The sequence below is a fragment of the Chiloscyllium plagiosum genome, chromosome 23 (assembly GCF_004010195.1).
Source record: "Chiloscyllium plagiosum isolate BGI_BamShark_2017 chromosome 23, ASM401019v2, whole genome shotgun sequence".
Classification (NCBI taxonomy): domain Eukaryota; kingdom Metazoa; phylum Chordata; class Chondrichthyes; order Orectolobiformes; family Hemiscylliidae; genus Chiloscyllium; species Chiloscyllium plagiosum.
In genome coordinates this window covers 28,058,722-28,073,128 of record NC_057732.1, presented here as the reverse complement: position 1 = coordinate 28,073,128, position 14,407 = coordinate 28,058,722, and the positions used below count along the sequence as shown (strand labels likewise).

The 14,407-nt window shown below is 41.2% G+C and overlaps 1 protein-coding gene across 2 annotated transcripts in view; it reads left to right on the top strand.

Moving 5' to 3' along the window:
• Positions 1–5,669: 5,669 nt before the first annotated feature.
• The window catches only part of mapk11 (mitogen-activated protein kinase 11), a 51,695-nt gene continuing 42,957 nt past the window's right edge, over positions 5,670–14,407 (top strand). Inside the window, exon 1 of one of the 2 annotated variants that reach the window (XM_043713759.1) lies at positions 5,670–6,060. In XM_043713759.1, the coding sequence (XP_043569694.1) occupies positions 5,948–6,060 (113 nt within the window). In that variant the 5' untranslated portion in view covers positions 5,670–5,947. The remainder of the gene's footprint in view (positions 6,061–14,407) is intronic. The other variant, XM_043713758.1, reaches the window with a different exon arrangement.

The following is a 14,407-nucleotide window of genomic DNA, read 5'->3' as shown; positions in this document are numbered from 1 at the left end:
AAAACATATTCATTTAGTGCTTCTCCTACCTCTTTGGACTCCACGCACACCTTCCTAGTACTTCCTTGACCGGTCCTCACCTTTCTCTGGTTATTCGTTTAGTCCTAACATACCTATAGAAAGCTTTAGGGTTTTCCTTGATCCAACCTGCCAAAGACTTCTCATGCCCCCTCCTTGCTCTTCTTCGCTCTCTCTTTGGGTCCCTCCCGGCTAACGTGTAACTCTCAAGCACCCGAACTGAGCCTTCATGTCTCATCTTTAGATAAGTCTCCTTCTTCCTCTTGACAGGAGATTCAACTTCTTTAGTAAACCACAATTCACTTGCTTGACCACTTCCTCCCTGCCTGACAGGTACATACTTATCAAGGACACACAGTAGCTATTCCTTGTACAAGCAGGATCTGTTTATTTAAGCTGTAGGGAAAAGAATTAGCCCCAAACACATGCATTTTGGAAATGTTTACTTTATATATACATGTCCCTAATGCCCTTAAACTTAATAATACTTGCTATGTTACAGTTCTGAGGGCATTTACACCTCACTGTGTCTCAGCTAAGTGTCCTACTCATTGTGTGCCATCAGGCTTTAGGATGATGGAGCCTAATTTTGTGAATGAAATATTATTATAATTGTTCAGGGTGGGGGGCAAGGGCACAGAGATAGCATTAAACAGGATATAAAATCTATATCAGCAACTAGTGAGTTTACTAATAATAGCAGCACACATGAAACTGTTTCATTTTCATATTCCTCTCTCCCCTACTCCTTGTACACACATGCAAACATACACAGGCCACCAGGTCGATTGACATAATTGTCATCAGTTAATGTTGATGACTATGATAGGTAGGCAGTTGGTCTCTCAGGAATTGTGTTTGTTCACTGGGCCACAAATAGTGATGAATCCCATGCTTACTCAACTGGAAAGCCAGGACCACAATGGATGAGCTGTCGGTCAGATGCAATTATTTCCAGGATTAACAAATTCTTATTCATGGTACATTCCTTCGCTTCTTTTATTCTCTCTTGAATAGATAACCCAGAATTACAACACTCATCAATACCAACCTAGAACATTACCAAAATTAACAAAGTGCTTCAAAACAAAAACTAACAAATTGAGAAAAATTTGCATGGTGTTATAAAGTAGAAGTTGACCTTCCTCTCTGAGAATTAAAACCAAAGGAGAACATCTCACCTTATAATGTGTTAAAAGGAGTCTAAGAAGGGGTGTATTCTGTTTTTTTTCTCTGAGTACCTTCTAGTGGTTAAGTAAAAGAAATCCCTGATGGTCACTTTACAACCACAAGTAACAATTTATTTATCTAAGTCTAACAGTGAAGAAATTAACTAAACTATTAACAGATCGAACAATTCCCCTCTCACTACTAATTACTCCCAAATAAAGCCAAGATTCTAACAGTATGCTATTCACATAAATAAAAGTCCCACTTAAAAACAAAACAACAGAATTTAGTCCCTTAAAAATACAGCCAGGTTACATGTCTTCTGGAACTTTCTGTGTCTTCTCAACTGATTCTTCTGTCAGGAATGTTTTCTCTGTGAATTTTTCAGTCAGAAATTTAGATGGTGTGCTGTGGTATTGTGGTAAATAGATTGTGCTTACTCTAAGAGCTGAGAGCTATTATCTCTTAGCAGATTGCGGTTAGCTGTGCCAAGTTTTCAACTGCCCCACTGATGACCTATCAATATTTGATTGGTCCCAGATTGTCAAAACTATCAGATTTAAACTTGATAGATTTTTGGTTGCTAAATGCCTAGTTTAAATTGATTGGCTAAATTTAAAAAGACTGTTGTCTTGATAAAAAAAAACTGTTGTTTGGCCTTTCGATACAAAATGTTTCTATTCAGGTGCTCTCTGTTCCTGCAAACTTTAAAGCAGCTTACAGACATCCATTTTAACTTTAAGTGCCAAAAACAACAGCAACTTTTAAATGGACCATGCAATGCTTTCCCCATTTTACAATTTTACACACACCAACTTTGCAACACATGGGTTCTGTAAAATATGCTGCTAGATTTCAAAACATGGTAAATTTCAGGTGTCAGCTCAACTCTCAGGGGGAACATATATCATGAAACTGCGCACTAACAGCCTCTGATTTTCCATCCAGTAAAAAGAGCAACTCTTATTCAGGAGAGCTGAGAGTCATTCTAATTGGATTCGGTGAGCATCAGTCAAGGATCCTGCTTCTTATGCTTTTGGATGACCCTGGAAGGAATGGCCCACGTTAGACATTGGTTGAGTGCAGGTTATTGTTCAACTGTAATAGTAGACCTGATACCCATCCCACTCCCCCGTCCCATCACTTTGTCCTAAACCCTCATTGCCAAGGAAACTGCTAACACCTTCTGTCTATGTTGTTATATGAATAATGTCCACTGGTGCACAGTTCTGGAACGCTGACAATGCATGTGGAAATATATCCCAAAATACATTTTTTTAATTCATTCAAGGGATGAGGGCATCACTACCTAGGCCAGTATTTATTGCCCATTCCATAGGCCAGTTAGGAGTCACATGTAGTCAGATCAGGTAAGGAAGGCAGTCTCCTTCCCCAAAGGACATTAATGAACCAGATGCCCAACTCTAAATGATTACTTGTATAAATAATGTCCTTAATCCAGAGATAGTACACAAAGTGCTTTGCAATCAAATCTAAGACAAATGGCCACCAACCCAAGAAAACGTTTGATGTGAGGATTGTTCAAAAACCAATTTTAAGAAAGATGCAGGGGTAAAGGAACGTTCAAAGAATAATCTGAAATTCTCTCCACCAAAAGATTGTGGATGCTCAAGAAGTTGGAAATTTCAAGACCGTGATTAAAACAAAAGCGTGATGTTGCAGATAATGATAATTGGAAATAAAAATAGAAAATGCTGGAAATATTCAGCAAGTCAGACAGCATCAATGGTCAGGAATAGGCTGGGCTTCACCTGTCGCTTGGTGGGACGTCTACATAAAATAGACCTGGGTGGCCAGCCCACCATCTTTCCAGTTTACCCTGAGCTCACATACACAGTAACCCAGGTGGAGTTGACAGCGGTGATGGAGAAACTGCTTCCAAGGTGGAATTTCCTCATACTGAGGGCTGGAAATTGCACCAATAAGCAGGTTACCTTACCTGCAGCAGCGATGGCTTCAGGGTAGGTTTGCTCAGTCTGAGTCAGCTTCCAGCCAAATTTCCTTCCCAGGGAAGGTGAGCACTCTGCCTTCCTGTAAAATGCAGTCCAACGTTTCTGGAAGATGCACACTGAGGAATAATATTTTGTGTAAGGTCAAAGGCTAGAGGGGAAAAGAGAAGTTCTATGATACAGTGGAGGACAGGAGAGATTTAATGATATATAGTTGAATAGTATAAAAGTTAAAGGGATAAGGTGGGAATGGTTGCATTGCAGCTATCCAAATGAAACATGAAGAAATGTAGAAAGAATTAAGAAAAAAAGTGAACCAGCAAATAAAAACATGAGAAAAATGGAGGACAGTTGATGATCTAAAGTCATTGAACTCATCCCTAAATCTAGAAAACTTGTGGATTGCTGAGTCAAAAAGTGAAATGCTGCTCCTTGAACTTGCATTGAGTTTCATTGGAATGTTGTAGCTGGCCCAAAGTACAAAGATTAAACTGGGAGCAAAGTGGAGATTCTTACTCTAATGATTCTAATTGAACTGAGAGGCAAAAGGCTGTTTCCTGTTGCTATATTTATGATAGATCTGAGTAGGGCGTGCACAGAGTAAAGCAACAAAAACTTTAAATTCTGATTTTGGGCTGAAGGATATCAAAGAAATTGACTGAGGAAAATTATGGAGGGATACAACTCAAGATGAAGATTTAAATTATATTAATGTATTTGTAGACTTGTGGTAATGGGAAAATGGGGGCTGGGCTATGTGATTACAGATTGCGATCAACTAGACATCTGCTGCTGATGGCCATTAGAGCCTTATGGAGGTCTTGTTTTGAGATGCCATATCTGTTCAAAATCAGTCCCATTTAGCACAGTGGCTATGAACCCCAAGATAAAGGAGGGTATCAGCAATATGACAATGGGACTTTGTCTTCATAAGGATTGTATTGATTATAATTCTGACCTGTGCTATCATAGATAGTGCATATGTGACAAATAAGCTTGTGAGGACAAGGTCAAGTGGGTTTTTCCCTCTGGCTGGTTCCCTCACAACCCGACACAAGCCCAGACTGGCAGGTATATCCTTCAGGGCTTGACTGGATTTGTCAGTGGTGACACTGCAGAGCTAGTCTTGGTGACAGGCTTTGAGATTCTATAACATTCCCCAAGGGTACATACTCTTCCAATAGGGCTCGATTTGGAGGAGTACTGACTTATAAGTGCTATTGAGCAAGAGGTGTCTGTGACCCACTTTGATTTGATGCCATTAAACTTCATGGGTTCAATGTTGAGGACATCCAGGGCAAGTCTCCAAATTGTATATACCATGTAACACCACTTTTGGTGGCTCCTGTCCTACTAGTGGAACAGAACATAGCCAGTGATGTGATGTTGGTCTGTGGGACATTGAATATGAGGTATAAATCCGTGTGTATGTCTACATCAGGCTAGTCTGTGCAACAGCTTTCCAAATTTTGCACAATCCCGCATATATTAATGAGAAGGACTTGCAGAGTTGACAAGGTTGTGTGCACTGTTCTGAGTTCTGGTGCCTAATTTTATGCCATGAGGTGGTCTATTCAATTTTATTTCTTTTGTACTTTAAAATTTTGGTTCAACTGAGTGGCTTGCTAGGCCTAGTCATAGAGCAGTAATGCGTCAACCACTGTGGGCCTGGGGTTACTTGTTGGCTGGCAGATTTGCTTCCCTAAAGAAAGGTTCTGCTGAAGAGGGGAATGAAGCCAAAAGCAACTGATCAAAGTTTAAAATGGTAATTTTAATCTTCCAAGCACTGGAGCTTCTGGAAATAGTAAATAATGCATGATTTACTGTCAGATAAGGTGTCAAGCAACACCAGACAGTGGAGCGAAGTGGTGGAGAACTGTAACCAGATGTGTGATCAGTGTCGATACCTGGCCCTGCAAGTGCTGTTACCAGAGAAGAGGAGGGAATTAAGTATGGATCTTGGAGGGGTGCTAATGGTTTTGAATACTGGTTACATTTGTTCCACCAATTCTGCTGGTCTCACCCAGTCTATGGGTGAAATCAAGGAGTTTGACTCTAGCTTTGGGAGGGAGCAGATCTATCTGTACCAGTTCCTTATGGTCCTAGTAATGACGCCTGACCAAATGTAACTATGCTTCTGGCCATCATACAATAACCTTTATTGTTGTTACACAACACACCTCCTCTAAGGATACTGTACAGTGATGTATCTTCTACTACAAGTCATGAGACAGGTTGAAGACAATGGAGCATTGGTGGCAGCAAACCACCTCCACCAACACTTTACCCACTACCGCTTACTGCTAGAGGTGGTAAATACAGCAGAGTGTCAGGGAAGGCACCACATCCCCAGGGGAACATGGAAAAATGGATTGGTGGAGATCTGCTAAATTCTGATCGGTAAAAGTGGAAACCTCTTCAGAAAAGGTGCGTACCAGGAGACACATTGGCGAAAGCATGGGCAGAGAACGAAACCCAAACTGCGTGGCGGAGTTTCCCCACAGTAACTCAGTGACTGAAGCGTGGAGACCTCGCGGGCGGTTGAAGCAGTTGCAAATATATTCGCACTCGATGTGACAACTCATTGCGAAGGCAGGTCGCTGTGCAAGCTTTAGCGGCTGGTCGCGAGTGGTTTGTGCACAGTGAGCGCTGCCCGCCTGCCTTCTGGGGCCCGAATGGAATAAAATGCGAGCGTGTGCCTGCAATCTGTAACCAGTTTCGATTCGACGCTGACAGCAAGACAGGGAGGGGGCTCCGGCCGCCGGCTTGCTGCGTTTGATGGAGTAAAAATGTCAGTGAGGACTGGATTTTACAAACAAGAATTAAACAAAACGAAATGGGAGGTGCCGGAGAGATACCAGAATCTGACTCCCGTTGGATCAGGGGCTTATGGATCTGTCTGGTGAGTAAAATATGCTCCGAAACTGCTAGAGATTCACCCCAGGAGGAATATGAGGCTATTTTATGGCTGATTTTTTTTGTTTTGTTTTAGACGGTTCGGGCATTAATCACACTTGCATTGTCAAAATTGTGTTTATAAATATGGAGAATGGTCTGCAGTTTGTATTTGACCCTGTAACAAATGTAACTCGGCGGTAAGGTACCCCTTTGGAAAGTGCAGGGGTGCAATCTCACTCAGACTGCGCTTCCTCAAAAATTGCAGTGACTACTTTGCCCGGAGAAATGGCAAGATAACCATATTGGAATGGGCTGTATGGGCGTGGTTTGTACAGACGAGATGTCGATGTGAGAGCACGGTATCGGTGCGGGATTTTAGTCTGTGCATTTGGTACTGAGGACAGTTAAACAGCAGTTCCACGCCTCTGTGGTCAATTGTAAAAGATGTTTACATAAGCAAAGGGTCTTCATCTACCGCCCTTTGATGACGTTGGCATTAATGGTAAAAGTGACAAGTGACAATAGTCTGTCCCGAAACGAAATGACATGATGGCCAATTGCATCTTCTGCAATCACTTTTTAAATTTTAGCTTCAATTCACTTCCAGGCCCCAATGGTGTTTAAGTTAAAGTATTTAAATAAATGACTTAGTAGCCATTGCTCTTCCTATTAAGATATATATTTAAACATGTGAAATGTTATTCCTGAATAATTTCAGAAAGTTTTGACTGTAAACAGATGTTGCATTACTTATTTGATTTTTCTGTTGTCTGATATTGAAACTGCAGCATACCTAAAGTATGATGTGGAGGTGCTGGGGTGGACAAGGTCAGAAGTCACACAACTCTAAGTTATAGGCAGAAGTGCTGTACTGCAGATGCTAGAGATTAGAGTCTAGATTAGAGTGGTGCTGGAAAAGCACAGCAGGTTAGGCAGCTTCTGAGGAGCAGGAAAATCGATGTTTTGGGCAAAAGCCCTTCATCAGGAACAGATTTATTTGGAATCACAAGCTTTCGGAGCATTGCCCCTTCATCTGACCAAGGGACCGTGCTCCTAAAACTTGTGATTTCAAATAAACCTGTTGCACTATAACCTGTGTGACTCTGACCTTACCCAAAGTATGCTTTATTTCTCCAAATGGTGCTACTGTATATAAACATTTTGCAGGGTTTGAATTGTACAGCAAGAGAAAGACCAGACTCAGAGCCGTGGAAATAGTCCCAAGCCTGTGTAACCTTTCCACACAGGAGAAAGTGAGGTCTGCAGATGCTGGAGATCAGAGATGGAAATGTGTTGCTGGAAAAGCGCAGCAGGTCAGGCAGCATCTAGGGAACAGGAGAATCGACGTTTCGGGCATTAGCCCTTCTTCAGGAATCAGGAATCCTGAAGAAGGGCTAATGCCCGAAACGTCGATTCTCCTGTTCCCTAGATGCTGCCTGACCTGCTGCGCTTTTCCAGCAACACATGACCTTTCCACACAGCCTTGCAGTTATCCCTCTTCAATTATACAGTCAATTTATTTTTGAAAGACATTAATGAATCTGCTTTCACCACCTTTTCAAATCAAATCAACTTACTGTGCATATACATTCTCCTTGCCTAAGAATGCCAACCTGTCTCATTTGGTTACTTCCCCTTCTGGCACTTTACCCAATCAAAATCCTTCATGAGTTTCAACATCCCTACCAGATTTCCACATTAGATTGGATTCCCTACAGTGTGGAAACAGGCCCTTCGGCCCAATAAGTCCACACCAACCTCTGAAGAGTGACCCACCCAGTCCCCTCTGACTAATGCACCTAACACTACGGGCAATTTAGCATGGCCAATTCACCTGACCTGCACATCTTTGGATTGTGGGAGGAATCCAGAGCACCCAGAGGAAACCCATGCAGACACTGGGAGAATGTGCAAACTCCACACAGACAGTCTGCCCAAGACTGGAATTGAACCTGGTACCCTGGTGCTGTGAGGCAGCAGTGCTAACCACTGAGCCACCATGCCACTTAAGTTTCTCTTCTTAAGAAATACAAGTCCCTTGAATATCCCACTGTCAGTCTTTCATTGTTGATAACATTCTAATATATCTTTTCAATATATCTCGAATGCCTTGAATGCTTCTTGAAATGTACCCAAAATAATTACATTATTTGGCTGAGGCCAACCCAACATAACTTCCTTTCTTTTGTACTTGATACATGTCCATGTGTCCCAAAGTTTGTTTCTGTGCCCCAATAAAATTGTATATTACTATTTACTTCATATTGCCTCTCCTTATTCTTCCTGCAAAATGAGTCACTTCTGACTTCTCTGCGTGGTGTTCCATCTGCCACATGTCTGCCCTATTGGGTAATCTATGTGCTTCTAAAGTCTGTTACCATCCTCCTCATTGTTTGGTAAATTTACAACTTCTGTATCATCTGCAAGTTTAGTCATTAATGTGAATTACATTATATTTTGGTTGCATCACTGCCTTGTTCATCCTGCCAGTATTGGTAAAGAAGGGTTTTGGTTAAAGTTCTCAGTAAAGAAAAGTGTCCAGTTAATTTTGTTAGTGATGCAATAGCACTCACTTTCACCAACTGTTTTTATGGTGGGTAATACAAATAATGGTATTCATTTTCATTAATGGAGATTTGATATTGCTGGTAGAACCTGTATTTATTGCTCTTCTTCAGTTGCCCTGCAAAACTGGTATTGGGCCCTCTTTAATGGTTGGTGATTTTTAGTACAACTGTGTGGCTTACCAGATTACTCTAGAGGGCAGTCATATTGCTGTTGTATTGAAGCCATATGCTTTTGCAAGGAAAGGATGATAGCAGCCTTTCCTTCTTGAAGGTCAATGATCCAGTTGGGCTTTTACAAAAATCCATGGCCACTTTGGCAGACATCAGTTTTAGTTTATTATTCCTAGATTTTTTTTAAATGGCTTCATATTCTCAAAGTGGAATTTTGGTGAAATTTAAAGTTGCTTTTTTTTTTAATTACAAGCCCATAGTGCTGAATACTTGCTGACTTTGGAGTTTTGTCCATATCATCAGTGTCACCAAGTGGGGAGGCATGGTGTAATGGTAATGTCACTAGACTAGCAATGAATAACTCCAGACTAATACTTGGGACATGGGTTTGAATGCTACTATGGCAGATGGGAAAAATTGAATTCAATAAAAAGCTAGCTGTGTGTCCATCTGGTTCACTAATGCACTTTGTGGAATTTGCCTTCCTGACCTGGCCTGGCCAATGTGTGAACCTAGACCCACAGCAATGTTGTTGACTTTAAACTGCTCTCTGGGAAATTAGGGAAAGGCAGAAAATGCTAACCATAGTCCATGAACAAATAAAAATGCTAATGTTGTGCTGGTGAGATGCTAATATTCTAAAGTTCTTCATGTACTTTGTTATGGATCAGTGTCCTAATATGGCTTCTGTAATAGCCTATGGTTAATTTTTGGAAAACTGAATCTCCTGCCATGCATTACAACAGGATGTTGGTCCTGCTAATGTCATAACTGTGCACTGGCACCTTACTGGAACAGGAAGCTGGTGCTCCTGACCCAATTGTGTCCCTTTGCTGTCCTGCTCAGTGCTTCATTCAGAGAGAATGAGGCAGTAAATAAGATGGTAGCTGAACTGAAAATGTGCTGCTGGAAAAGCGCAGCAGGTCAGGCAGCATCCAAGGAGCAGGAGAATCAACGTTTCAGGCATGAGCCCTTCTTCAGGAGATGGTAGCTAAATCAACAATGGATCCTCTGGGTCAAAGGCTATCCACACACCTTACAAATGGGAGTTCTTTTAAAACAAAATTAATAAATTTGCTTCATTTATTTCGCTTTCCAATGTAGTGCATGTATGGAAAGGGACATTCTCTGATAAACCTGAACTGACAAGTAAAGAAGATTTTAAGATACAGCATCTACCTGCGGCATTACTGACAGTGACATCCGGGCACTGAGACTGCATAGGTAGAGAGCGCATCCCCTGCAGATATGGTGCTAGGAAATGCAACCTTTGGTTAGAATTATTTTTCGGTTCTCTAACCTGTTTGACCTTCTAGCACAATATATTGTAAGACTTACAGGTATTTCAGTTTTCAGTCATAATTCTTATGGCATGCATTTGTGCTAGACATTCATTTTAATTAGATGTTTAGCATTTATTCAGCAAAACAATTTAGTGCCATGGAATTTAACTAAACTTAGTTTTCATTGCATTTGGACTTGTACTTCATCTCTGCTGCACTTCAAAAACAAATTCATAGATGGTGATTTAGCATTTCAAGGCCTCTACATTTGCAGAATAACACCCCATGTGCACTGAGAAACTGGAATCAAACTGATTTGTTTTGCCTTGCTCCATTTCTTTGTACTGGGTACAGTAAAACGCAACTAATATCATCTGTCCTTTACCAAATACCTTGTAACATAGTTAAAAAGCATTTCATGCAAAATGTAGTAATTGAGGAACTGATTTTCCATGAATGATATCTTAGGTAATTTAGTATAAACTAATTATCAAATCTGATCACAACACCTTTGTTCAGATAAATGATTGTTTCCTGAACCATAACTGGGTAATATTTTTCTATAGAAATAATTGTCTTATTAGACTTTCCTATTCTCATTTAGAACATAGAACATAGAACAATACAGCACAGAACAGGCCCTTTGGCCCACGATGTTGTACCGAACATTTGTCCTAGCTTAAGCAACCATCCATGTACCTAGCCAATTGCCGCTTAAAGGTCGCCAATGATTCTGACTCTGCCACTCCCACAGGCAGCGCATTCCATGCCCCCACCACTCTCTGGGTAAAGAACCTACCCCTGACATCCCCCCTATACCTTCCACCCTTCACCTTAAATTTATGTCCCCTTGTAACACTCTGTTGTACCCGGTGAAAAAGTTTCTGACTGTCTACTCTATCTATTCCTCTGATCATCTTATAAACCTCTATCAAGTCACCCCTCATCCTTCACCGTTCCAATGAGAAAAGGCCTAGCACTCTCAACCTATCCTCGTACGACCTATTCTCCATTCCAGGCAACATCCTGGTAAATCTTCTCTGCACCCTCTCCAAAGCTTCCACATCTTTCCTAAAGTGAGGCGACCAGAACTGCACACAGTACTCCAAAATAGTGCAAAAATTTATCTCAGTGATATTCTACACTCTAAATTAGTGAACGTGTGAACTGGTAAGAGTGTGAGAAAATGGATGTTTGGGATCTGAGTTAATAGAACAAGCAATTGGAGTTCTTCTCAACCAATCAGATAAGGGTTTATGAAATTAGCAGTGCAAAGGCAGAAGAAAATGTGATTTTTACTAAATCTCATGATAAATCAGGTAAAGAAGGGGGAAAATGGGCAAGAGAATATATTAATTGAAAGGAAAAAAGACAGAAGGGAAGTTTATATTTATAAAATATCCAGCAACAATTAAAACCTCAAGGAATGAGGCTTCATGCAGGTAATAGTTAAGAGAGCTTCATGAATTAACAAGAAGAATCTCTGGCAATGAACCCACTCTTCATTAAATTGTATTAGTTTTAGTTAAATAGGTGTAGATCCTAAATGGCTGAAAAGAAATTCATGTCATTCGAGATCAGTTCTAACTTTATGTGGTGGATTTACTTTGTATGTGTTTGTATTCAGAGTGGATCAATTAAAATTGGCAATGCTAAGAGGCTAGCATTGGACATAAGATATCTTGAAGATAACATGAGCAATGGTGTGACACTGAATGAGAATCATCAGATCATGATTTGGCATAACTGAGAGCCAGTGTAGATGAGCAAGCACGGGGCTAAGGGGAGAGCAGGACTTAGTGCAAATAATAATGCATACAGCAGAATTTTGGTTGTGCTCAAGTTTATGGAGAGTAGAATGTCAAGGGCTGCAAGATCATGTTGGAGTAGTCAAGAATGAGAGGTAATGAAGGGTTTTAGCAGAAGGTAAGAAGACGAGGCAAAAGAGGATCATATTATGGAAATGAATATAGGCATATGCAGTGATAGTGTGGATGTGTAGCTAGGTGTTGATCATGGCAGTGAAGAGGGTTACCTGAGATTACAACAGGATTTTGACCAGATGGGCCAATGGGCTGAGAAGTGGTAGATGGAGTTTAATTCAGATAAATGCGAGATGCTGCATTTTGGGAAAGCAAATCTTAGCAGGACTTATACACTTAATGGAAAGGTCCTATGGAGTGTTGCTGAACAAAGAGACCTTGGAGTGCAGGTTCATAGCTTCTTGAAAGTGGAGTCGCAGGTAGATAGGATAGTGAAGAAGGTGTTTGGTGTGCTTTCCTTTATTGTTCAGAGTATTGGGTACAGGAGTTGGGAGGTCATGCTGCGGCTGTACAGGACATTGGTTAGGCCACTGTTGGAATATTGCATGCAATTCTGGTCTCCTTCCTATCGGAAAGGTGTTGTGAAACTTGAAAGGGTTCAGAAAAGATTTACAAGGATGTTGCCAGTGTTGGAGGATCTGAGCTACAGGCAGAGGCTGAACAGGCTGGGGCTGTTTTCCCTGGAGCGTCGGAGTTTGAGGGGTGACCTTATAGAGGTTTACAAAATTATGAGGGGCATGGATAGGATAACTAGACAAAGTCTTTTCCCTGGGGTCAGGGAATCCCGAGCTAGAGGGCATAGGTTTAGGGTGAGAGGGGAAAGTTACAAAAGAGACCTAAGGGGCAACGTTTTCATGCAGAGGGTGGTACATATATGGAATGAGCTGCCAGAGGATGTGGTGGAGGCTGGTACAATCGCAACATATAAGAGGCATTTGGATGGGTATATGAGTAGGAAGGGTTTGGAGGGATATGGGCCAGGTACTGGCAGGTGGGACTAGATTGGGTTGGAATATCTGGTCAGCATGGACGGGTTGGACCGAAGGGTATTTTTCCATGGTGTACATTTCTATGACTCTATATCACGAAGGTTACAGCAATCTGGTTCAGTCTGATAATGGGCAGCGAAATGTTTGGTGTCAGTACCATGGGAAAGGAGTGAGGAGTTGCAGCTGGTGTTTAATTTGGATTAAGGTAAGATATGGTATTGCATTTTGGTAAAAAAAACAAGGACTGGATTTATTCAATTAAAAGTATGGCTTTGGTTAATGCTGTAGGACAGAGAGATCTAGGGCAGAGAGATCTAGGGGTTCATGTCCACAATTCTTTTGAAGTTTGTGTCATATGTAGACAGGATGGTCAAGAAGGTGCTTCGCATGCTTGCTTTCATTGCTCAGACCTTTTGAATATAGGTGGTGTGATGTTATGTTGAGGTTGTACAGGATGTTGGTGAGGATTCTTATGGAGTACTGTGTCCATTTCTAGTCACCCTGTTATTAAGCTGGAGAGGGTTCAGAAAAAAAACTACCAGGATGTTGACAGGAATGGAGGTTTTGAGTTACAAGGAGAGGTTGGATAGGCTGGAACGTTTTTGACTGGAGTGTTGAAGAGTGACCTTATAGAGGTTTATAGAATCATGGGGTTACAGAGGGCTACAGAGAAGGCGAATGACGGGTATCTTTTCCCTGGGTTGAGGATTTCAAGACTAGGGGAAATATTTTTAAGGAGGGAGGAGATAGATTTTAATAAGGCATGAGGAGCAACTTTTTTACACAGTGGTTCTTGCATGAAATGAACATCCAGAGGAAGTGGTGGATGTGGGTACAGTTACAACATTTAAAAGTCATTTTGGATAACTATATGAATAAGAAAGATTTGGAGGGATGTGGGCCAAGCACGTGCAAGTAAAACTAGTTTAGTTTGGGATTATGATTGGCATGGACTGATTGGACTAAAGAGGTAAAAACAAGGGCTGCAGATGCTGGAAACCAGAGTCTAGATTAGAGTGGTGCTGGAAAAGCACAGCAGGTCAGTTAGCATCCGAGGAGCAGGAAAGTCGACATTTCACGCAAAAGCCATTCATCAGGAATGGAGCTCTGATAAAGGGCTTTTGCCCGAAACATCGATTTTCCTGCTCCGCTGGTTGGACTAAAGAGTCTGGTTCCATGCTCTATGACTATGATACTAGTTTCAGTCTTCATTTAATTAAAGGATGTTTCTGCTAATCTCGTACTGGATGTTAGATAGGCAATCCTATAATTAGCATCACTGGAGAACTTGAGAGAGGTGGAGAGCTGCGTCAGCACTATGCATGTAACAACTAAGGCTGCATTTTGAAATGAAATCACTGAAGTTGACTATTTCCATTTTTAGTTGCATCTGCTCTCACCTGAATTCATTGTAGGATGTTCCCACTATTATTTTGAAAGCAAATTATGGGCTGTTAGAGGGCAAAGTACTCAGAGGTTCTGAGTGTTGTGTGAGGACACCATAAATATTTCACATCA